This window comes from Takifugu rubripes, chromosome 16 (assembly GCF_901000725.2).
Source record: "Takifugu rubripes chromosome 16, fTakRub1.2, whole genome shotgun sequence".
NCBI classification, from domain to species: Eukaryota; Metazoa; Chordata; class Actinopteri; order Tetraodontiformes; family Tetraodontidae; genus Takifugu; species Takifugu rubripes.
This window is the reverse complement of record NC_042300.1, coordinates 1,189,795-1,216,274: the sequence shown is the minus strand read 5'-3', so window position 1 is coordinate 1,216,274 and position 26,480 is coordinate 1,189,795. Positions and strand designations below refer to the sequence as shown.

Here is a 26,480-nt window from a genome sequence, read left to right as displayed (position 1 = left end):
CTATATGTCCGACTTATTTATTAACTTACATTTGCTCCACAAACCGATGGAGGAATGGAACGTGTGACCTTTTGATTCTTTCTGGGCCTCCATCATCCTCATCATCCCTGGGACTGGACCGCGAGGACTGTTGCCTGGGGACAGGCAGGAATTATTCCCAAGTGTGAATGTTGGGACAGACCTTAAAAAGTCAGGAGGGATCATTCAATCAGGAACAACATACAGTATTTGTTGCAGCTTGATAAAGAAAAGCGCCAAAGAATTTCGGTCTGTAGCAGTTTTCAGTTGGGGGTTAAAACCTTGGTGCGTATTTCCTGTTGCCAAATGACGGGAAGCTGAAATCTGACCTCATGCTGTAACTTCCCATGTTTACGAGTACTGTGGATTATAGATCATCTATTATTCTGCAACATTGACTTTTAATGGTGCGTCGAGCATGAAGGTTGGAGATAAGAATGCTCAAACCCACCAAAGACACTTCAGCCATGCTCACAGAGTTCCCTTAAATCAATGAATGAAAGAATGAAAAAAAGGCACCATTGGTTCCCTGATTTAGTAACATATGAATTAGCAGACCTACACCAGACATACAAATTAGTTTTTCACTTTCATAATAAAACAACATGTTTAATCATCTCAGGCTTCTGTCAGGCAATTATCTTGAGTATAATGTTTGGGAGCAATGTTGCCTTGTTACATCTATGTTGGGGTTGTACTATCACAGTAATGCTATTATTTATTTAAAAAAAATGATTTAATATTCGTTTTTTGTTCCATCAAACTATTCTATAATTGCTCATTTTTGAAAAATATGCAGAAAACAGCATAATCAGTGTTGTTTAAAAAGCTGAGCTCATCCAATGTCTATCTGGATGGGGAGGATGGATTTATTACATAACCTAATGAGGGAATTCTAGAATAGATGTGCTGCCTTGGAGAAGAGGCTGGAACCCTGCAGATACAAATATATAAATAAAGACGGGGGCCGGAAGTGTTGAAGGAAGGCTCTCAGGAGGACAGGATGCTTGCACGTGTGAGAGGAAGGAGAGAGGTGAGAACGAGAGGAGGCAGGGTGAAAGGGTGGATGAGGTTGGGGGAAGAGAGACAGCGCGAATAATCCATCACAATAATCACGGCAGGATTAAGACAAGGTAGGAGCCAAAAATATCCCCATGCAAGACAGCTTGGCACAATGTCGCTGCAGCGGGAGGAACGAGACGACAGCAGACAGTCCTGCTGCCAGTCCCCAGTGGATCAGGAAGGGAAATGTTACGGGGGATTAGGAGAAGCCACTGTGATGTCGTGAGCAGTAATACTTGCTTTTGTCAGGTATGAAGCCTACAGGCGGCTGCTTCCACCTCCTCTAATGCCCAAGGAGTTTTCACATTTTTGTACTTGTTCTCCCGACTACATGCTGCCTGGATTAACCAGACATACAAAGGTCACTTCACCCCTTGGACATCGACCTTTCTAGGCCTTTTCTAGAATCGGGTGTCACAGAGCGATTTCTGGTTAATATACAATCAAATCTGAGGTGGTTCTGGTCCTGCTCAATGTTTTTTTTTTCCTCTTAAAGGGGTGTTTCTTTCCCCTCCAGGCTGTTCAGCAGTCAGGCTCTGGGTTTCTTTGCCTGCAGACAATCTTGAGCATCAGAGCTTTGATATAAATTGAGCTGAATTAAAAACAATGAATTCTATTTCCAATTTTATTTCATTGGAGAGTACAGACACCTTCCCTCAGCCTGGGAAGATGTGGGATTTAGACAAGGTTTTTGGAATCGTGACATGAAAAATAATAATACGTGCAGAGGTTCACACTATTTTTGTCCGATGGGGGTTTGGAGGTCACACAGTCCAGGTTTTGAGACAGGGGCAGCTTTCTATGAAAGAAGTGACAAACAGATGGCAGTTTTCTCTATGCTGTCACTAAAATATGCCAGAATGACATGAGAGAAGGCTCAACGTTCCACTGGCACTTCCACACGCCCAGGCAAATCTTCTCAAATTCAAATGAGGGCTTATCTCTCGTTTTAACTGCTTCTCTTTATCTCTGCCTTCCTCCAACACCTCCCACATGCTTTCCCCACATCTTCTCATTCTGTTGATTTGAAATCTTTTATCTCTTTGGGACTTTGCAACAAAACAATGACCAGAAAATATGTGGCCAGGATGGGATTAGATCTTATTCTGTAGCAAAATGTGTTCTGGCCATGCTAAAATGCTAACCAGGAGGCTAACCAAGATGGATCTTACGTGTGATGTGCTGAAATAAAATCGGTACAGCAAAGAAAACCAAACATGGAGATTATAAAGAGTATAAAGAGGGTTTTCATCTTTAAACAATGGTTCTAAATATCAAAGGTGGAAATCTGCTAAATTTAGTAACTATATAGTCATTTAAACATACAGAGTGTCTGTAGGTAAGCAGTTCAAAATGTAAGAGACGGACAGGCAGGCAGGCAGGCAGGCAGGCAGGCAGGCAGACAGACAGACAGACAGACAGACAGACAGACAGACAGACAGACAGACAGACAGATAGACAGATCTTTACCTGTATTATACGTATAGGCTGTTGGGTTACAGAATACTCCTCTCCACTCCAACAAATACATATTTACATTAATGATGTTCCATAAGTGTGTGTTCCTCTCCTTTTTCCATTGCTCTGTCCCCCCACCCCCATATGAGTCTGGTCCTGCTCAAGGTTTGTTCCTGTTAAATATGAGTTTTTCCTGTGGCTTGGGGAGTATACTGTTCATACTGTACAGTGCTACGAATTGAGAGGTGCTCACGGATGCATGAAACCACATCTGAGATCTCTGTCTAGAAGAGTGTTTAGTGTGTGCGTGCACACACACACACACACACACACACACACACACACACACACACACACACACACACACACACACACATATATGTATATATATATATATATATATATATATATATATATATATATGCATTATATATACACACACACATATTTATACACTCATACTTTCATTAAAACTTGGGATCTTTCCTGTCACTCACATTATTTGAATATATTCTGAAAACCCCTCAGTGCTGCCTGCTGGACATTATTGCACTACCTCAAGTGTCAGAAGGTGTAGGCTTGACACCAGAGAAGTCGGAGGTCTGAAGAACTGTGCAGCCTCGCAGGGTTGGTTTTTCCTCTAGCTGACAACGAGAACAGACGCTGATGTAGAATTTGGAAGTTATTGGTCCTGTGAGAGCGCAGTCACAACACACCATTCATGTAGATTATTCAACGAGCACAGTGGCGGTGATTACACATTTTTATTGCCTTGTATTATGGAAATATTGTGCTGTCCATGTTTGTACAAACTGTGCTGGTGCATGTTTGAAAGAGGACACCAACCTGCCAGCCCACATGTAAATGAAGAAAAAAGTAAATCATAATATTTCCACTTCCATTGGCGTTTTTGGCCTTGTGATCATGCATTTATAGATATCTGCATCATTTCATGAGACGACTTTGTGACCGAAGATGCCAAAAAAGATCCACACGTTATCATTTTTGCACTTTTGACATCAAAAATATTTCTTGTGGTTTGCTAATTTGTTTCAACTGTGAAATTAAAAAAAATCCTCACTAAATGATGTGTGAAAAGCAAGAAATGTGGTGACTTTTGACATCTGTATGTTGTCTGTCACAGCATTGGAATAATTTTCATACAAAACTATGACTTTTCACCATTTTCTGCTTCTGACCCGATACATATTTATACATACTGCATATAAGAAGCAAACTGTCGTCTGCAGATCTGCAGAGGAAGGTTTGCTCTGACATCTGGTGATTGTGATCTCAACATCGTAAAGCAAATAGGAAACAGTCAGAATTCATGTACATAGTAAATATATGTACACAGAGCGGGATTATACCCTTCGGAATAAAGTGAACCCATCATGAAACAGGAAGTAACGATGCTGAGGGCCGGAGTCTTGTGGCTGTGTGTTTGCTTACGGGATCTGTCGACTGTTTATTAGCATTAGCGGGATGTGTCTGCATTTAACATCCCGCTCCCAAACTTCTGCTCACAGAAAAGCTGTGTGTCTACACATGTTACCAGGACAACACAGAAAAGATGCCAATATTATTATTAATATTATTATTATTATGATGTTATGTGACAGCTGGTGTCAAAATAACAAAACAAAATAATATATAATGAAATAACTCTTAATGAAATTTACAAAAACAAAATTGCTGATGTTCCAGATTCTGGAGGGATTTTGACCTTTATTTGTAATTATTATTATTATTATTTTTAAAGGTTGAATGCAACTTTTGTCCAAAGAGAAGTGATTCACTGAAAAGCGTGAACTAACTAGTTTAGTTGGATGGGTCGTAAATAGGCTTAAACAGACTAAAGATAAATTTCTAACCATGTCATATAATGCAAGTTAATTACACAGCAGTTGATCCAGATCGTGATCGTAAATGTAGTTTTACTTGGGTCTAATATTCCAGGTTGAGTACATTTAAATTCTAACCTACGCTATATTTTTGCAGGTGAGTCTAAGAAAGCCTCAGCCACGGACTGATGAGGCAAGATTACTCTGGCTGAGGTCTGTTGGGGAGTAAAGAAAAGGGAAAAAACACAAACAAATGGTCACATTTTCCCATAGAACAAGATGGATCATCAACAAACACCGACACAGATGTGTGCAAGGAACAAGATCTAGTATACAGGTAACATTCCACTTTTATTTCTGTCCTACTGTGTTTAACCTTTTTTTCCCGTTGTTTTCTTTTTCTTAAAAAAGAAAATCTTCAATTAAAAACTTTTCTAGAGCACATTTTCTTCTTAGAAAATATAGAAAATATTATTTTACAATTAATGTACACGCAAGATTTTGTCTGGCTTTTGTTTTTGATCGAGGAGAGGAGGGTTGTGTTCTTGCAGCGCGCGGTTTTACAGAATACCAATCCCAACAATAAACTGGACAGAGGAAGAGGAAATTCAAACATATGCGGACGGTCTACCAAAAAATAAATGCATGCATACATTCTATACAGTGGCATGCAAACACAATTCAGCATGAAAAGTAAAAGATTTGCATTTATTTTCTGGGTTCCAAACACGTCATGCCTTCTTTCTTTACATACAATATTTAACATGGCTTAATAATAATAATAATAATAATAATAATAATAATAATAATAATAATAATAATAATAATAATAAACAAACAAACTCTGAGCTAGTTTGTATCAGTGATGAACTCTTGAAAAGATATTTAAAATTGAATTCATGAAAAACAGGGACCTTCTGGGTTTGGTAGTTCCACATAGGCCTGCATGGAAAGTATTCTTGGTGTCTACCTCCTCACAACAGATTTTGAGGAAGGATATATATCTGAATACACTTTGTCATATTATTGACATTCATGGAACTAATGTAACTCAGGTGACATGATACTGCCCACCACTAGGGGGCGATGGTTTGGGTTCACTTCTGTGCAGTTCTGGTTGAGCTCGTCTTTAGTTACTAAACAGCAGATCAAAACTCTGACTGTTCTTTGAAGTGTGTCGTCTCCTCTAGATCTGTTCCTTTATCGTCTAGATGCTGGTCTCATCAGTCGAGTTGAGGTGTTGCAAATTTTTATATACATGCAGTTTTTAAAAGGATGGAAATGTCCGAGTTTGACATTCATAGAATTGTGTAGTGGCACATTGTATAAATTAATACTTTATTTATTGAACAACAATGAACAGCAAACTGATTTATTTCTAGGATCTTATTGAGGGTCGACAACATCTCTTCTAGCATTAATAGTTTGTTATCACGGCCCAAACCTTCAGTATCAGCGAGCGTGTGGATGATTTCTTTGTTGACTGTGAATTTAGGATGCACTTAGTGTGTTCAGAGTTTAGTCTTTTAAAATAATAATAAGGCGTTTTTGATTTTTAAAACTCCAGACTGTCATGTTCCCTCAATGTGCACAAACTTCCCAAATAATTACCACAGTGAAAAACATTGACCCAGTTCAGCTGTTTAGGGTCATTCTAATGTTAAAAAACAACACATTTGGTCTTTCCACCCACTCTGACTTCCTTTCTCTCTACTGTGTCCTGCCGATTAAAATATGTGCACAATTAGGTCCTACCCTGATGCTTTTGTACACTTCTGACTGGGAACGACCATTTCCCCTAACCTATAAACAAGCCTTTCTGAGCTTTTTCCCTCAAAAATTTTGTGATCAGGTCATCAACCTCGAATTGCTAATGTCAACAACAGCAGGATGGATGGTGGAGTACCTCACATGATTTCAGATTGTTTGGAAAGAACATCGGAACCAGAATCCTGGTTGAGCGATGTTACTCAAATACATACCTTTGATGTGTTCTAAAAATAACACAATTTCAGTCAGATGTTTCTACCGTTTGTGATGTTGAACAATTGAATGGATGAACTACAGTATATTCTAATTCACTTGAAGGCTGGTTAACACTACATGACTTTTAGCAGACAAATTTATCAGCTTACAGAAAAACACCCAGACTGGTGCCTGAATTTGACTTGATTCCCATCCTCAACTAAGGCTGAATATTAAGACAAACTGGTGCCAACTACAGCCAATCAGAGTGCCAGTCAGACATTATCTGAGGCCCAAAAAGAAAGAAATTCTACATTAGCATACAAGACATATAATGTCTCTTCCAAAAATGGGCAATCCATGCTGCCGACATGCGCTAATTCATTCTCTCAGGGGCCTGTGTGACCGTCACCTGTGGATTCATCTGTTGGTAGCTTGTCGTTTTGTGTGTGTGTCACTTTTAATGCAGTGTATTCAGACTGGTTTCAGGATTCTCCTGGTGATGGGCCATGTACTGAGCCAGTTAGTCATGTAGTTTGAACTGAAAAAACTCACGATCACAAGACAGCAAGTCATGTACAATAGAATGAACTCCACAGGGGTCCATCAACCCGAAGTCCTGTGGGCTGAACTTGGCATAAGAATACTATTATTGACTGTTTTTATTCATTAGTTCTGAACTGCGGCGTGTTGCATTTTGTGCAAACGAGATGCGCTGTCCACATTGACGGACTCCCCCCGACCAGAGGGGCTGCCTACCGCTTTGGCCGGTGTAGCTGCTATTGGTTGGGAGTTTTCACTCCCCAGGGGGAGAGACGGCACATCCCAACGCTCCACAAGGTGTCTCACTGTTGAAAAACACCTCAAATCCACCAATAAGTGACAGATTCTCACTGATATTCATCACACGCTACTCAGACGTTCGTCACATGATCAGGGTTCTCCCTGACTTCAATGCACTCGATTTCCTCCCTTTCCCGCTCTCGCTCCCTTTCCCGCTCCCGTTCCCTCTCCCGCTCTTTACGCTTAGCCCGTTTCTTTTTCTTGTGTCTCTTTTTGGACGGCGGGAAGAAGGTGAGGAAGACGGGCAGGATGACGAAGCAGTGCAGCACAGTGCAGCCTGCTGTGAGGAGGGAGCATTTAAACAGTGTGTAGGTCAGGTTGGAAGGCACAAACACTAGGGGCATGATCCCAATCACAAAACAGGATGTGTTCTGCAGGATGGCCGCCCCGTGCTCCTCCAGTGCCAACTTGATGCACTGCGTCCTAGTGTGCTCAGTTGCTAGCACAAAAGTGTACAGATGTGGTGCACAGTGATCCATTGCAAAATTAAGGGTATAAATAAGGCACAGGATTGAGATGCTGTCCATGCCAACATTCCAGAGGGTCATCAACCCCAACACGCCCAGCTCCACGGATGTTACGGTAAGAATGAGCCAGAAGTTACCCAAGGGATTGATGACCAGGAAGAAAGTAAGGATGAGGATTGTGAGCACGCTGAATCCTGAGGTCAGGATGGGTGAGATAACTGAGGAGCTGTAGCGGTCCATGAACACAAACGTGGGGTTAAAGGCAATGAACTTAATGCTGTTGATCAACATCAGCGGCCGGAGCTTCTCAAGAAGCTCGACCACCACCTCGCGCTTCTTCTCTGTTGTCCGTGCGACCAAGTACATCCGTGAGGCAATGATGTCGTATTCATCAGTCTCACGGTTCTTAGAGAATATGATGTCCTCAGTGAAGTGCTGGTACTCCGGGCTCCTCAGGAAGGAGCCCTTGAGGATGCTGATGAAGTCATTCTTGGTGGACGCGCTCACATTCACTACCTTAAGGTAGTGGAAAAAGTTGTCCATCCAGGAGATCTTATTGAAGCCATGACTTAGAGTCTTCAGGTGCTCTTGCACTGTAGAGTTCCAGTACTCAATGGGCTCATAAATGTAAAACCCAATCACGGGACTGTAGTTACTGAAGTATTTATGTTGGGTCAAGGCAAACGAAACACTCGGGGAGTTACTCGCCAGTAGATTTACAATATTCGACCCATCACTAATTTGTAAACATCCCATAAATGAGAAAGATGCATAAATGAGATACAGAATGACAACAAAAGGTTTGACGTAAGTGTTGGTAATCCATTCTGTGTAATGCTCACGAAGAAAGTGCTGGATGAAGTGATTTTGGTAGGGGACGCTATCGTGGTGTGTGGACAAGTCATGTCCGTCACTCATCATGGTTTTAAACCACGTGGGCTGGCGGTCCAGGTACTCCACTGAGGGGATCTTACAACAGAAAACGCTGTGGTAGCGGTTCTGCTCCAACTGTCCAGCGAACACCAGGCAAGAGCCATAGAAAGAGAAAACGTAAAAGTAATTCACCAGAATGGCAACACACATGCTCTGGCAGAAGATTTTCACAGACTCAATGTTTGTGAAGGGGCTGGCTCCCATCCCGAAGGTGATGATGTAGAGCGAGCTGGTCATAGTGTAGCACACCATCACATCAGCGAAAGCATCTGCCACGCGCTCTTTGAAGGGGAGGTTTTCTCGAGTTCTTCTCCAACCTGCCAGCAGCTCAAACACCCCTTTAGTCCCATGGCCTAGAAGGAGAGAGAAGGAGAAATGAATAAGTATGTGACTGAAAGTACCTGTCTTTGGAATTGTTCAGAATTAGCTTAAAAAACTTTATTTTTAGAGGCAGTCTTTAAAATATTTTTTATGTTTGCATTTGATTCAATCTTCAACCAAATCCCAGCGGTTACCAGGCTGATGTCCTCACAGGTGTTGCAGACATATACTATATACACAGTTGATGAAGACACTTCCACTTTTGAAATTTGGTACACTCATTAATGTAGCTGACAGATTTTGAAGGCTTGCTTTGTTATGAATGGTATCCCACAGGGCTCCAGTCTAGGTCCATTGCAGTTTTCATTACATATGACATGTCTGGATATAACGATGTATGTGGTTCATTCCTTCATTATTCCGTCTCCATATAAAATCTGAAAATTGAAAATTTGGTTAGGTTTTTCTGTTTTAAAACCAGAACAGAATTTTTTTTCTTTTTTAGAAATAAAAATTTCGAGTGATATTCTGATAGTGAATGTAACTAAACTAATTTATGGCCCCTGGGGGTGCTGTTGGGACTCAGATGCGTTTGACAGTACTGGGTAACCAGTATTACCCCAATTAATGCCAGGAATGGTTTTGAGGTCCACCTGCCAAAGAACTGCAAGGAAGTCTACAAATTCAAGACGTGGCTGCACTTGAGCCTAACTACGATTTGAAAGTGGCAAACAGCATGCTGAAATCAGCGCCGGACTGCGACATCTTGGTGTTATAGAAAAATCTGCTAGCTGTCAGAATTTATGGCCCCTGGGGGTGCTGTTGGGACTCAGATGCGTTTGACAGTCCAAGAGCAAGGTAGAAGAAGAGGCGTTTAGAATACAGCGTTCACAACTTGTGTTGGATTGACCATCGGGAAATACAGTGAGGGCACACATTCTCGTGGCTGCATCATAGATTGTGACCATTGTATTCCAAGTTTCGACCAACATTTAACAGAAGCGAGTGGCTACGGTCACAAATAATGACCGGTCCTGTTCATAAACAAAATCAACCTTTAAACATTTTCCCCTCAATTTTTATTTACAAAAGAGAAAAAGTAGTTTTATGTTTTTTCTATACTTTACTTCTGTGTTTTGTTCCATTTCTCAGTTCTGGTTTCATTTTCTAATTTTGTTTTGAAGTGGAACAATGAAAGAAAGAAATATGCAAAGATTTTGTTGACTTTTCTCCGATCACAATGTATTGAAACATAAAATCAGCCTTTATCAAGACAAGAGGTTTGATAAGATAAGATCCACTGTGTCACAGAAATATTCTGGGAGTTTTAAGGATCTTTCCTCATAAATAACCAAGGGTGATTGTTGCCATGGTTATCTGTAAGTGTTTTCAAGGTCTGAATGCTACAGCTTGTATTCTTATGTCAACAAACTAGAAACATATCAGTCCTTCTGCTCATCTGCTGCCAGTTTCAGGTTGGAGATGGCTCCTTTTGATGAGTTTGGCATTTGCTACCGAAACCTTGGTCCCACCTCATGTTTTGCTAATACATCATTGGTTTTATCTAATTCAATTCTCCACAATTAACACCATCAAAAAGGACACAACACCAACTGTCAACAGACTCGCATTTTGTTAGTTTTTAAACATCTATTTTTTGAGCTTTACAATATATATTTGTCATGCGTCAGTGGACAGCTTCTGTATCCCAGAAAGAGAGAAATACCAAACATTGGGAGGAATCTGTTGCGCGGTGCCAAGCCTCCCTCACAGGGACACTGGAACAATCACACACGCTTGTTTATTTGTAAAAATGTGGAGGTGGGGGCTGCTCTGAAGGAATGTGTTGTGAATTTTTGCACACACTCACACAAAAATCAATTTAATATTCTGGCATGGTCATATTTCTGTGTAGCTGAGCACTGAGCTTCAGCCATGTATCTCTGCCAGCTCTGAATGATTTGTTTCAAATATAAGAAGTAGACAGAGAAGTCAGGGGGATTGCTCTCTCTGACAGTGTTGTAAATCTCTTCCTGTCTGATACAGAGGAAGAAAGTTAATTAACTATAAAGGATTAGACCCCTGCAATAAGACAGCTAGATGACTCCACCTGCTTTTATGTTTATTAGGCAGCAGTGCAAGTCAATTGTTTAGTGTCACTCGGTTTAAAGGATGCATGAAGAGAGGACAATCTTTTTCTTTCCAACATCAGAGGGGTGAAAAAATGTATTTCCCATGAGCAGTTACTAAATAGGATAATAAGTAGGGTGACATTTTCTAGCCATGGTTGGGAGAGTTCTTTACTTCATTACAGTGATTGATTATCAGCAGGATAATAACTCCAAAGGATTTTACAACAAAGCAGCATCCATTATCACACATGTCACATTAATAATCAGAATAAAATGCATTTCTAAAACAGTGTAGTTTGACCTGGGTGTTGTGATTAGACTGTGCTTAATGTCTCTCTTTCATGACATCAGACTCACCTTTGAAAATATCTGAACTGGGAAAACCTCTTTTCAGGTTTAGCAGCATTAACTTTGCACTAATCCACCAAGTCATTTAAATATCAAAACACAATTTAAAAAGACCCCTTTCACACACACGTGCGCACACACAGGCATTAGATCAGTCACTGACATGTTGAAATCCTTTGCTACTATTTTCAAAATGACTGAAATTAAAACTTTTTAAGAAATCAATCTCACCCTCACCCTATCTGGTGGGTTCAGTTTAATTTTAACTACTTTAAAAACAGTCTGTTAGGAACTGGGCTGACGAGTGGAGGGCTCTTGGTTCGAGTTCCAGCACAGACAAAACATGGAAGGTGTTCTGGTAGTAGGGGACGTTGCCAGAACACCTTCAGAGCACTGCCCAGGTCTCCTTGAGCAAGGTACTGAAGCCACAAATGCTCATATAGGGCCCTGTGATGAACTGGCGACTCACCTGGGGGGGACCTGCCTTCACCCACTGTGTCCCCTCCCTGTGACCCCAAAAGGGTTAAAGCGGTTAAGAAGACAAGACGAGACTTTAAGTACAGTTAAAGTGTGAATAATTAAATATTGTGCCTCATCAGTGCTTAAATACTGCCTGAAAGACTGTTGCAACAATCATCATAAATATAGTCGGAACAATGCACCAAATCATCCTACAGATTTTAATCCTGCTGTGATTTCAATCCTTAGTCTTATGAGGACAGAATCATTGCACGGATGGGTTCAGACAAGGTGCTGGTTGGGATGTTGTGCAATTGTGTTCTGGTGAGCATAACAGTCGAACAACAGTGCGTCTGGCCAGGCAGATTTCACGGATGAAAGGGCTCAGATGGGCACAAGGGTGGTTGCTATGCAAAAACAAAGGTCTAGAAGTGACAGCAGCATCTCGCTCCACACATCAAAGACATTTAAGGTGCAGAGAAAATTCCCGTTCTATATAATTAGAGAAAACACAATATTATGCCTTAGTAAAGTTATTAGATGAGCCATTTCTGAAGACTTTCCTTATAAATAGGTATAAGAATCCAATCCTGAGCAATGTGAGGATCTGTCCATCTAAAAGCCCCTTCATGGCTGCACTAATATTCAAGGGTGGACTGAACTTTAATCAGTGATGTGAAGTAAAAAGCAGGATGCAGGAAGCACATGGCTGGCGGCATGACTCACGCTCAATTCTAATCAGCTTTGGAGAAAACCGACAGCTCTCCAAACGTTTGCACAGCAGATGCAAAGCTCAATAATCCAAATTCTTTGCGCGTGTTGGGGAATATATAGAAATGGAGGCGCAGGAACAGAAGGCATGGAAGACCTCAGTGTTGCTTCCTGCAGTGATAAAACAAAACTAATGTCGCTGCGATGTCTCTGAAACACCAGCGCTCACACAAAATTCCCTCTTTTATAACCATGACGACGAGTCTGTAGGGAAGACCAGACTCTCGTTTGCTGTTGCGCTCGCCAGATTCTCCCACACAGAAACACCCCCAATCAAACAGATTCACACACAGAGACAGAAAATGAACCAACTGGTTTCTCTGCATGTGGGCCTGCAAGTTGTAAAAGACTCTACTGAGGAAGCTTCTCACTGTGAACAGCTGATGTTTTAAAAAGGATTTTTAGCAAAGTATCAATCCAAGGAAAACAATCTAATCCTGAAATGTGGAGCCAGACTACAGTTGTCATGAAGAATCACCTGGAATTCTGTTCTATCTTCAATGGAATAAACATACCAACATTACATCTCCAAATATAATAGACATCCATACATTGTTAATGTTCCCTGTATATGTGATGTCTATTGCATCTCTGTCCATCCCAGGGAGAGGGGTCCTGCCTCACATTGGGGTTTTTTCTGGGCTAGTTCTGGGGTCTAAGGTCAGAGGGAGCCGGAACAGTGCAGATTAGAAAGCCCTGCAAGCCAAACAGTGTGTGTGATTTGGGGGCTCTAATTAAATTTGATTTGATTTGAAATGTTATAATTTACTACACTCTTTTGATCATGCCTCACCTGGACTGGAAAGCATTTGACTTGTTCCCCAATTATACCAGTGAAATTGTGAACTGGTGCAATTAGATGTGTCTCCAAAGCAAAAAAAACAAACATATTTCTTCAGGGCAGCTGCATTACCAGCTGTCTTACAACAGATATTGGTGGTCTCCCTTTTAAAAGAGCCTCTTGTTGTTTGTTACTAAGCCAACATGAAACTGAGGTCACTGAAGTACTCCTCCAAACCCAGTCACGATCCTCTAATTTGCAGACCTGGAGCTGGGTGTGTAAGCTTTTATCACCAGCAGGCTTTACTGTGCTCATACACTTAATAGGAAGCCATTGTGGCACTCTTTCTTGTACTGATGACCTCCCCCGACATGAATAATAGCCACTTAACATCCTGACTGGAGATATGTATTTACTGTATCTGTAATACAAAGCTTCTTCGTGCTTAGAATACTGCAGTACTGTTTAAACAGACTAATTGTGTTTTCATACAGGTGTTTAGTCATTATCTGTTCGCATTAACATCCAATATTTGATTGAAATAAGTGAGCTTTTGTTGATATAGTTCCTGTTATAAATGGAGTGGTTGTAGAGACCTTTCAGAGCTTGTGACTTACAAACTTAGGATGTTACAGTTGTTTGGTATTGAAGTGAATGCTCCTGCTACCTACAGGAGGTGGGGGACCAGGGCTTGAACCTGCTTCTTTAGCAGACCTGCCATGTAAAATCCAGAACATTCTGAGCTGCCATTACTCCAAACTGAACCTTTTAGTGAGTCCAAAAAGCACAATCCTTCAGCAGCAAGATTCTCATGGCTGAAGCAGCAACTGCCAGCCACCATATGTCACTGTGGCGGAGCAGAAGACTGAAAGGAAAGAAAAGATATAGCTCAGAAGGAAAAGGCAGTTGTGGAGTCCAATCCTCTCCCACTTCCTCCTCCGAATGTTTTACAAGGAGTCAGTTTGTCACTGGCTGTCCTGCAGGCTATTTCCTGACACCAGGCAGCATGCCGGTCCTCCTTCAACTCCTCCTGTGTGCCAGACTGCATTTGTCCTCGTCCCTTCTAGATTCTCAGATGGTTTTGCCAAAATTGGTACTGTCTGCTATAAGGTGCAGCTCGCTGTATTGAACTTGAAACTACAGTATATTAAACAAGGAAATGTGAGAACACTTCCCTTGTGGTAAATCTCCCAGCAAAAACCAATAAATGAGCCACAACTTGTCTCTGAACTTCTACAAGATACACCACCCTGATTTTAAAGTCTGCAGAATTCATCTTGATGAGCGAAATGATCTAAGTGTTCTGTCAGCAGCATTAAATCGAGGCTGTGTAACATTCTGACTCTTTTCTATTAGCAGGTTTGGCTGAAATAAAAAAAAATGAATAAAGTGCACTGGAGGCAGGAGGCAGTACTATATATAAAAAAAAGCTGTAATTTATTTAGGTGGCTCACTGTTAACTGTATAGTTGACGCTGTGGCATTGTGTTCATCTAGCTGTCTGAACTGAACAGCTAGATATAGGAATATTGTATATCTACTATATTCCTATTAATTCCATCCTCATAACCAAATAGATGATTATTTTCAGTATCTCTGTCACAGCCCCATTCCCCCAGGTCCCTCCTGTCCCTCTGCCCCAGTAATTTTCCACTCTCCCTGCCTCTGCTCCACTCTACCTGCCAGCCACTCCCACCCCATCAGCTCAACTCCACTCACCTGCAAGCACAGCTGCAGCTTATTCCCAACCAGCCCTGCTTATAAGCCTCCCCTGCACTCTCACTCTTTGATAGATTGTTCTTCAGCGTTTCCATGCAAGACTCTCCAGCACTTCTTACCTGCCTGACTGCCTGTTGCTGAACCTGTTTGCCTCTGACCTGCCTGCACCGCCTGTCTCCTGGTAAACTCACCAGCCTTCCCTCAGCGTTTCTGGTTCCTATCTGCTCACCTGGTCCTGACTTCGCTGCTGCTTATCCCCAGTCTGCTCTGCTGCATCGTTGGCCTCATCTCCTGTAAGCCCCTCTCTGTCACTACTGCCTGCTGTAAATGGAACTGTACAGTTCCGAGGGTTCACGTCCTTCCCCCTCGGTTCCACATTCTGGCTCAGCTCAACCCAATCCCCGAGGCTGAACAGACTGTTTCCTTGTCCGCCTGAGTTCCTGTTTTCCCGTGTACTAATAAAGGTCATTACCAACGGTCCCAGCGTTCCAGAGTGCTGCTTTTGGGTCCCAATTACACCCGTCACAATCTCAGCAAAATTTGAAAAACGTTCTGGATCAGCAGTCACAAACATTACTCAAGTCAAACGTTTGGCCACTGACCAAATTTCATGCACATTGATGCGCAAATGTTTAGTTATGGCCCCTGCTTAGGCCACATTTGGCCTATAAATGTGTTCACATTCACACTGATGGCAGATCAGATAAGCAATCACGTCAAACCAATGACCTCTGTGTCACTGACGCCACCTGAGCTTGTTAACACATAAAAATGATTCCAGGCTTATTTTAAAAGCAACTCGAGCAAGTACTGTACTGTAGGATGAAATTTACTGCACCGAACTGTTGAGCTGTTAATTTCATTTTGAATAAAAAGCTTTTGAAAAATGGAGAAATGGCTTTGAGCTTCTAAAATAAAATTTTTGTGCTTAAAAATGACAAATCAGCATTCCCTTAAATCAGTGTCTTTTTTGATGATTAACTTTAAAAGCTGCAAAAAAAAAGGCTTTACAAGCAATTTGAGACCTGCTGTGCACCAAAATCCTCCCTAAACCATATATCTGACAAAGTTCTGAGGCTCCAGGCCGTCTCACCCCCAATGACTTATTAAAAATTCAAGAGCAGACCAGTCGGATGCTATATTTAATGGCGTTAACAGGGGTCCTTTAGAGAACCCACCTCCTGCCGAATGCTCCATTAATATTTGATTAACCACCCAACACACCTGCTCATTGACTTTCATTGGTCCAAGTGCTTCTTATCAAGGTCAGTAATTACACTCTCCCACAAATGGCTAATCTGGTATAGTGTGGTCTAACCTAATGAAGGATTTCTGTCTTTTATACAGATCAACATGTTTACATTTATCAGCACATTACAAATGTGATGAATGCCAAAGTGGTAAAGCTCAAATCATTCCAAAACATCCTACTGGTGTTGTAGATGTCTGAAAACCCCCAAAGTAATATCAATTAAACCAGATTTCCTTCATGATTCTCAATATCTACTTATGTTTAACAACAAAATCCCTTCAGTTAAATAATTAAGGATTGATTGATTGATACAGATTTGTGGTTTATCCTCTTGTTTGATATAGATGTATATGACAATTAGTTCTGAAACTTCCTAACACAATGAAAACATTCCTTCTACAGAGGTGCTCCTCCAATCACTGCATTATTACATGCAGTGTGACTTCCTACCCTCCCGCGAGGTGCAAGTGTGAAATTAGCTAAAGTAAAGAGCAGAGAACACGTCCCCGACTGCCGGTACGACATGGAATAATCCTGGATACAACCCTGAGAGGAGTAATGGCTTGCAGAGGACGCTCAAAAGCAAAGTGTGCTCAGGCCAGCGTGATCTAATGAATGTGCATCATCATCGCTCTTCCTCAGGGTCAAACATGAGAGGGTTATTCTAGTAAGTTATAGACCTAAAGTCATCAGCTCCAGCAGTCAATAGTCCTGTTCACCCAGTAATGGCGTGTTTTATGTTACACATGGGAAGATCTCAAATAAGAAACTCGTGATGATGAGGATCGTGTCACTTTTTACGACATTCTCTGTATAATCCATCATTCTGTTAACACAGTTAAATTGGGCTTCCCGCTGTGCTCAGAATAGAAATGTTTGATTTAGCAGTTGCTGCTCTGACCTTGTTGTTGATTGGCTGGCAGAGCAATCGGGCGTGGCAACTAAAGTTTCACCTGGTAACGCAGTCATACTGATGCTGGGAAGGTTCGACAGAGTTGGCCCCTCCGACCAATGACAAAAGGAGGAACATTTAAAAAAAAAGGACAGAAGCGTGTGATTTTTCTGATACTTGTAAACTCATAGTAATTACTATAGCTTTTAAAATGTGATAGACGGTGTTGTTGTCAGGGCGCTGTGATCTGGGCTGGTTGAGCATCATCAATGCCCTCGTCTGATTGGTGGAGGCTGGTCCGCGAGTGACTGCAGCATATTGATGTTCATCAGCTACCTGCCCTCCCATTCTACTGAGAAATCGGAAACCAGCTTTGTAATTTTAATGATTTATTAAAATGAGAAGGCAGAAATCCAAACCTCTTTGTGTGCGTGTGTGCATGTGTGAGTCCTGCTCCTGACTATGGAAGTGTGACAGTAATGTGACCATCAACAGCATCTGGTGAAATGAGGACGCTCATCTGGACAGCGTGACTTCATGCGACTTGTATAGATGGACAAATGTCTTTAGGGAAAAATTTAAACTCTGGGTTAGGATAGGCTGATTGACTTATGGTACAAACATTGCTTTTCCCTTCTGTGTTACAAAAGATTTTTCAGTGTTTCGTAATTTGGCTTTGGTTCATTATATGACGGTAAATAAAAGGATAGGCTGATTGGATAAGCTTAAAAGCCAGCAAAGCTATTTTGTAACACTGCTTTTGCAATTGTGGGTAGAAAAGGGTAGAAAAAGGTGAACACGCAAGGAAAACATAAACCTGGAATGACCCGACAACTGTCACCGACAGCAACAGCAAACATAATTTCAAATGCTTTGGAGACATTTTAGTCCGCATTTTATTCCATCATTCCAGCGTCAGTAGTTGACGTATAGACTGAATTTATGATTAGTCCTTCAGGACTTGCTCTTCCCCCATCACCCATGTCTTTAAATCGAGCAACAGTCGTCCTGGACTGTTTATTGAAAGGTGCATGAACTCCCCGAACTCCTTTTTCACCGTCATCTGGACGACATCGTGACAATTCTAAGCCCCACCCACAGGCAATAACACTGGTTATAACTATTGGTGCTTGTGTACTGGTCCACCCGGCAGCAGAACTGCTGTGTGCCACAGAAGCAGGTAGCGTAGAGGTTGGCAAGATGTGAGCAGATGGCTCACGAGACAGGAGCCGTGAAAACTGTGTCAGGAAACAAGCATCCGCTAAACCTTTTGATGGAGGGGGAAAGCACAGCGCTGCAGCCAAACACGGAAGGCTCTTCGCAGATGGCCACTTTTCCCAGCTGCTGGTATGAAGGCTGGCCAGTGTTCAGAGGCGTAACCCTGAGACTTCAGAAAACAGAGCAGGCTGGATAAAGAGATGTGGGATTTAGCGCTGCCATGGATAGACATATTAATAAATAATACATTCAAATGTGATGTGTGTGAGATGCTTTTCATTCTTTTTAGAGCAAAAACAAAGTTCGAGCGTGAAGCAGTTTGGGATAAATTATATGAAATTAGTCATTTTTACCCTAAATTATAATACTTTACATCTATACGGCCAAAGTGGAGAAAGACAAGGATCAAACACAGCTGATATCTACGCCTCCATAAGGGTTGATAAGCAGTAACAAGGTTGGTGGCCGTTGCTTACAGAAGGAGGAATATAGGCTTTTTTACCTTAAAGCAGACAAAACCAACCACTGTGATTGTTGGATTTGAGCTTTTATAACACTGTTACAGTATATAGATATCTGTCTAACAGGCTTCGAAGATAATAAATGTGTTTTTTAACCCTTTGATGCACAACATATGAACACCCCCTCTAATGCACAACATGGGTCAAAAATGACCCGCATTCATTTTCTATGTGTTTTCAGGCTGGGTGAGTGTTTCTTTGCTGTATTTTTTAAAAATCAATTCATTTTATTATTAAATGTCCCAATTATAATTTTAATATCTTGTTTTTGATTAGTACAAGGTCAATGCTTCCATTTTCTGTTAATTATTTTAGGAATAAAATAGATTTTGGATTACTACACCACATGGGTAAAAAATGACCCATTTATCCAAGTGTGATTTTGAATTAAATTACGACAAACTATAACAATAATTTGCTTCAAATAATCACGTTAGCAATGCTTTAGGCCAAATAAGCATACATTTTATCTTTGAAATGTGTTTATTTGTCACACAAACATGATCGTCAAATGTCAACAGCTAGCTAGCTACGGTAGATCGCTAGCTAGCTACGGTAGCCGATTGAAAATGTTTCCCTTTCTGACAAGAAATGGAGCTACTAATTCTTCAAATTCAAATTAATTACATAATAATTATGCAGAGTTATCACATCAAATTTCTTATTAGGTAATATGATAATTATTGTAAAATAAGACTTAGATGGTTCAGGTCTTCAAATACAACCTTCTCCACAGTGGTAAATACTGTAAATACTGTATGTTACAAAATGTGGGTCTGACCCATGTGGACGTGGGAAAACTTCATGAAGACTGACAAAAGCTATGCTTATTCATAAAGGAAGAACAGAACACTTAATGTGAGGATTTGTGCTACATAAAACAATTAAAAGTTAATGAATAGATTAATAAATGAGTAAATACATAGATTATAAACATTCAGCTTAGAAACACATGAAATAACATGGGAAATGATTACGGGTCATTTTAGACCCATGTTGTGCATTAGAGGGGTAGTGATGTAAAAAGTGTTTTTATTCAAAATGTAAAAAACAAAATTATACAAGAAGGATGAATTATGATCAAAAACAAGTTAATTGAGGAATACCTGGAATGCTGAGTAATAAAATTAATTAATTGCAAAGATAAAGCAAATATAAACTCAGTCGGGTCACTTTAGACCCATGTTGTGCATTAAAGGGTTAAGGTATATATCAGGGTCTCCATACTAGCCAACCTCTGTGCTGTGGTGACACACTTCAGTGTAATTTAAAGTGAAAAAGAGTAATACAGCTAAGGTGCAGACCGGGGTATCACAGCTGGCTGGTTTAATCATCAGCAACATGTAAGGGTCAAAAGAAGAAAGTTTTAAATAATTAAATCTCACAGTGTGAGCCAAACAGAGCTGAGAAGATTGGATTACAGCTCGGCCCCACTGACGGATCCCAGTGGGACGAACAGAGCCTCCGTGTTGGGATAAGTAAATAAAACAGTTTGGGAGGATCAATATGCTGAGCTGATTATGGCTGGCGCTTCTTTAATGTCATGTATGTTTCATGAGCACCGCTCTGCTGTCTTTCCTCCCCAGCTCTGTCACGTAGCCGCACAGAGGAGGAAGTGACAAGCTTGGCTCGGCAAGATGACAAGGCAGACGCACACCGGGGAAAGCGAAGGCAGACGCTGCTACATATTAAACAAAAAGGTTCTCAGTGGAACCACCTGGTCAGGCGTTTCTCATCGACACCGTTAAAAAGGCACTTTTACTGGCTGGTTCAGACAGGATGACGGCTTAGATACTAACAAGCAAACTTCACTGAAAAATATGAGCTGAAAACACCAATGAGTCACATTTAGCTCCAGATAAAGATGTCAAACTGGTTTTATATTTTAGTCAAAACAAAGAAAAAGGGCCTCGAACCCACACTACCACCTGTTCTAGTAAATATAGCTTGTTTATTCCCAACATTCAGTGGAGAAAATGTGAATTTCTGACATCCACAAACCCTGGTTAAGGTAGAAGAAGAAATCAAATAGGTTCTTGTGTCTGACATGAATCCATGTACATGCTCCTGCGGGCGTGTCCTCAAGGTGATTGAGCCCTGGTTAATGCAATCAATGGAATGCACAGTGAAAAGTAGTGTACCACCGTTGCCCCTTCACCAAGCAACATATCCCAGCATCCTTTGGGGTTGCACGCAAGAAGCCAGACGTGGCGTGTGCTATTAATTAACAATTAAGGTGATTTCTAAGGACAGAGTATGTCAACAAATAAATTATCAATGGGGGTTTTGTATGTATTACTGATGTGGATGTGATGTGTACTCATTATACAATGTTATTATGCTGTTAACACACGAGGGATAGTGTCAGTTCATTAGTTAGCTCCCTAACTAGTCCACTCAGCCCTGATCCCTATGTAGGCACCATGAAGTATGGAACAAGTTGGTGACTTTGTTAACAAGTAGTTCACGTGAACATACAATGAACATGCAAATCCCCTAATTGACAGAGAAGACAGGCAAAAGAGTGAGTAAGCATCCCTGTGAGTAAGCATTTGGGAGTTCAGTGCCTGGCTCAAAGGCACATCAGCAGCGTCCCTTCATGTCCCATGCAGTAAAAAGTTATTTTATGATATCAACAGTCTGGGCACAGCTATAAAAAGCCTCAGATTACAGTTATATACACAGAAAAGGAGGTAGTGCTTATCTGTGAAGCACAATTCTTAGAATAATGTGGTTGTGAATATGACAGATGAGGTTGGTTTTGATTAGTGGCTGCATCTTTTGTTTCTTTGTTTGGCTCCAAATGGAGCATGAAAGCAGCCTTCTGATCACTATCTAGACTCTCGGCTTTATTCATTTATTTATTTTTTATTATTTTATTAACAGAACTAGAATACCTAAGGAAGCAGGGGACTTCGTTTCAACACAAAAATGCATTTGTCACCGGGACTTTGACCAGAACGTTCTAGTTCTTTTAACTACAGCCAAGTTGTTTGTTAGTCTCCGGCTGACTGATGCTGCACCAACAGCTCAGTTTCATCGAGCTTTTTATCGGGTTTAAGTTAAAAAAAAGAGCAAACAATAAAAAGATTATAGTTGCTTCAATCTGAGTTTGGAAGGAAAACAAGTGAGCAGGTTAACTAATGATATACGGGGCGGAGAGTCCATTTCCATCTTCATCTGAAAATCATCTAAAGTCCCAAGAAGAGGTTAATCCGCTGCATATGAGGGAGTTGACTCACATCACCCACCCTTATTTACTGTTTATGATGCATGGATCCATTTTTGGTTGATCTATTCTGGTGTTTCTGGTGGACAGCTTAGTTTCTTCACAAGCGAAACCAAACTGGCTCCAATCATCATATGTGACAATTGCCCCAAAAAGGTCTCACACGCGACAGGGAATGGATGCCTGAGAGTTTCGCTCAGAAGGGAGGAGACCATGCGGCTGTTCTGGCCCACACAGCTTCTTGAGACGTGCCGGTGATACGGCGATATAGGCGTGTGACACTCAGGACCTCCTGGGAGGAAAGTGGGCATCTGCTGTCTCTGAGGTCCTGTCACATGAAATTACAGACTTAATCAAGTCCTCCCCATCTCTTTCCATCTCCTCCGCCTCCCCATCTCTATATGACATCCTCCTCTCCATACATCACACATTTTGACTCTTTGCCTTTTTCTCCTTGACATTCCTTTATAACCTCCCCTCCTCCACATCCAACCACCCCCTCCAACTCCCCTCCCCTCTGGCTTCTCTAGGTCCTGAGGTCAGAAATTCATCTATTCTGTTTCAGAATTTGTTTTTATATCAGACTGGAACAAAGCCTGAGGCAGTAAGTGACCTCAGAAGGGAATAGAGGATCAATCAATGGGTCTGATCAATGCAAAGCACAAAGCAAGAGCCTTTGCTATTTAAGGACGGATGCCATTATCTTTCTCCGATCCAGCTCAGATGGACATGACACAGTCAGGAAAAATATTCAGTGTGATAACTGACCAGAAATATAAACAATCTCAAGAGGTAATATAGACATTTCAAACCGAAGTACTGCATACATTTATTTTATACTAAGATCTATACTGAATACCCCCCTTCTTCCCCCACGATGGATGGATAATGGATGATGGAAGCATGATGGATGGATGATGGATGGACAGATGGATAGATGGATGATGGATGGATGGATAGATGGCTGGATGGAAGATGGATTGATGATTGATGATGGATGCATGATGGATGATGATGATGCATGATGGATGGATGGATGGATGGATGATGGCTAGATGAATGGATGATGATGGATGCATGATGGATGGATGGATAAATGCATGATGGATGGATGGATGCGTGATGATGGATGGATGATTGATGATGGATAGAGGATGATGGATGATGAATAGATGGAATGATGGATGGATGGACGGACGGATGGATGAATGCACGATGATGGATGCATGATGGATGTATGATTGAATGGATAGATGATGGATGGCTGGATGGAATGATCAATCAATCAATCAATCAATCAATCAATCAATTTTTATTTATATGGTGTCTTTTACATTCAAAATTGTTTCTAGGCACTTAACAGAATCCCAGGGCCTAACCCAAAACAGGCAACAGTGGCAAGGAAAAACTCCCCTTTAACAGGAAGAAACCTTGAGCAGGACCAGGCTCATGTAGGGGGACCCTCCTGCTGATGGCTGGCTGGGTAGAGAGGAGGGGAGAGGACAGGTAGAGGATGGATGGATGGATGGATGGATGGATGGATGGATGGATGGATGGACAGATGATGGATGATGATGGATGGATGATCGCTAGATGGATGGATGGATGAATGGATGGATGATGATGGATCCATGATGGATGCATGATGGATGATGATGTATGCATGATGGATGCATGATGGATGTTGATGGATGCATGATGGATGCATGATGATGCATGATGGATGGATGGATGATGGCTAGATGGATGGATGATGATGGATAGATGATAGATGGATGGATGGATTCGTGATGATGGATGGATGCTGGATGGATGATGATGGATGGATGTTGGATGCATGATGGATGATGATGGATGCATGATAGATGATGATGGATGCATAATGGATGCATGATGGATGATGATGATGCATGATGGATGGATGGATGATAGCTAGATGGATGGATAATGATGGATAGATGATGGATAGATGGATACATTCGTGATGATGGATGCATGATGGATGATGCATGATGGATGGATGGATGATGATAGATAGATGATGGATGCATGATGGATGGATTCTGGATGGATGATGATGGATGGATGATGGATGCTGGATGGATGATGATGGATGCATGATGGATGGATGGATGATGGCTAGATAGATGGATGGATGGATGGATGGATAATGGATGCTGGATGGATGCATGATGGATGATGATGGATGATGATGGATTCATGATGGATAGATGATGGATGAATGGATGGATGTGTGATGATGATGCATGATGGATGGATGCAGATGGATGGATGATGATGAATGGATGCATGATGGATGGATGATGGATGCTGGATGGATGATGGATGCTGGATGGATGATGGATGGATGGATGATGGCTAGATGGATGGATGATGGACACTAGCACAGCAACATTTGCACTCTGCTGTCTCTCCAACTATTTGTCACAGTAGTTAGTCTAAAACAAAGAGCATCGTAAAGCCCAGTGCAATGAAAGACTGGGAGGAAGATTTGAATTTCCACAGTGAAGGGTCAAACGTGCACACATTTCTGAAGTTGCGCTCCACTCCTTTGGGTTTCTCAGTCATGTACAGATCCGTGTCCCCTCTGTTAAGTTTGCTTTTGCAGATATTGGCACCAAATCAGGAGAAAACCACAGTGAAAGACGACCGAGCTTTTGTCTGTCAGTCACACCAGCAAATGACTGGAAATGCTTTTGTTACTTTACTGGTCACAGTTACAGATTAGCATTTAGAGTTGGTCCTTCTGAGTCCCTGATGATGTGCATGAGCTTATGTTTGCCAACTCTTAGGACTTAGGACCCAAACTCCCACTTGGATGCAGGAAATGGTGAATTAACCTGGACTAAACTTGGACTTCTCTTGCTTCATGAGATTCAGTCTCAGCTTTAAGGTTGAGGTATGATTGCTCAAATAAAACAATGGCTCCACCTTATAGTGCAACACAGCTGGACACACCAACGAACATTGATATTTGGCAACATGAACAACCAAGTGCTTACGTTCCCCTCCACAGACGCAGCCAACGCCCAAATCCTCTCTATTGTGGTAGTTAGAGGCTCACTCACCCATAGCAAAGAAAGGGATCCCCAGCAGGGTCGAGTTGAACTTCCCATCTGATATAAAGAAGATCCCTGCGGCCGTCACGTTAGCGATGCAAATGGTGAGCACGCCAAGGAGGCCCAGGAATGGCTTCCCCCTAAGGCAGTCCCGCATGGAGCTGGAGATGGTCGCAGCCAGGAGCACCAGAACCAGACTGACCAACACTTCACTCTTGGCCAGCACGCCCGTCTGATGGAAGTCTCTCCACAGGCTGAAGGAGGTGAGCGACTGGATGTGGAGCTGATCGGTGGCGTGGGGAGCCTCGGCCGTGGACAGTCTGTCCACAAGAGCGCAGAACTCGTTCTCCCAGCGCTCGGCGATAACGTCCTGCATCGCGGGACCATGGTTGCGGAGGTAGTAGGTGATCTGGACGGCACGGGCGAACTTGACTTGCTGGTCACGACTGTTGGGTGAAAAAGACACGCCGCCCAGCTGGTGTCCAATGAAGGACACGCGGCCATCCTGTAGGAACATTTACAGAAAACGTTAGTGCTACAAATGAATAATTGAGAGAGACACACACAGAAACTGGGGAGGGAGGGGGGGTTGTTACAAAACATAAAAGGGTACAGCAGCTTCCATCCTGCAATGCTAATCACAATCTAACTCATCTCACAGATGAGGACACGGCTGTGAAGGCTGTGCGTCTCCCATTTAATGACTGAATTAATTTCATTCTATTGCACATGCCCGACATTAATGTCGATGAGATAAGATAATTGTGTAGGGACAATTGTAAAGAACTATCCCAGTCAGTGTGTCAGGATGAGTCCCAACAATATAGAAATGTTGCTGCGGCTGCTGCACGCTGGTCTAAATACTGGCTGCAAAACTTCACTGTGGGTCTTCATTATTCCACAGGGGAGGTCATTTATAGTTGGAAAGATTAATATGACCAAAGGAGAAATGGGGGGGGGGATCTCCAATCCATGATTGTTTTTGCTAATTTCACAATGAATACAGATCATTGCGAGGAATGTTGTCCTGTTAAAATGGGTCTGAGTGTGGCCGTGTGCTTTTAGTAGGATCACAATACTGCAGTGCGTAAGCAAAACCACCTCATGGGGGAAAAACCAAAAAGCCTGTTTCATTCAGAAAAAATCTGGATAGGATCCAATTTAGCTT

The 26,480-nt window shown here is 41.8% G+C and overlaps 1 protein-coding gene across 1 annotated transcript in view; it reads right to left on the bottom strand.

Annotated features, from left to right (window-relative positions):
• Positions 1 to 3,612: 3,612 nt before the first annotated feature.
• ptchd4 (patched domain containing 4) overlaps positions 3,613 to 26,480 on the bottom strand; it is a 29,795-nt gene continuing 6,927 nt past the window's right edge. The window contains exons 2-3 of the mRNA XM_003977303.2: positions 25,322 to 25,817; positions 3,613 to 8,943 (exon numbers count right to left, since the gene is read on the bottom strand). Coding sequence (XP_003977352.2) covers positions 7,262 to 8,943; positions 25,322 to 25,817 — 2,178 coding nt within the window. The 3' untranslated portion in view covers positions 3,613 to 7,261. The remainder of the gene's footprint in view (positions 8,944 to 25,321; positions 25,818 to 26,480) is intronic.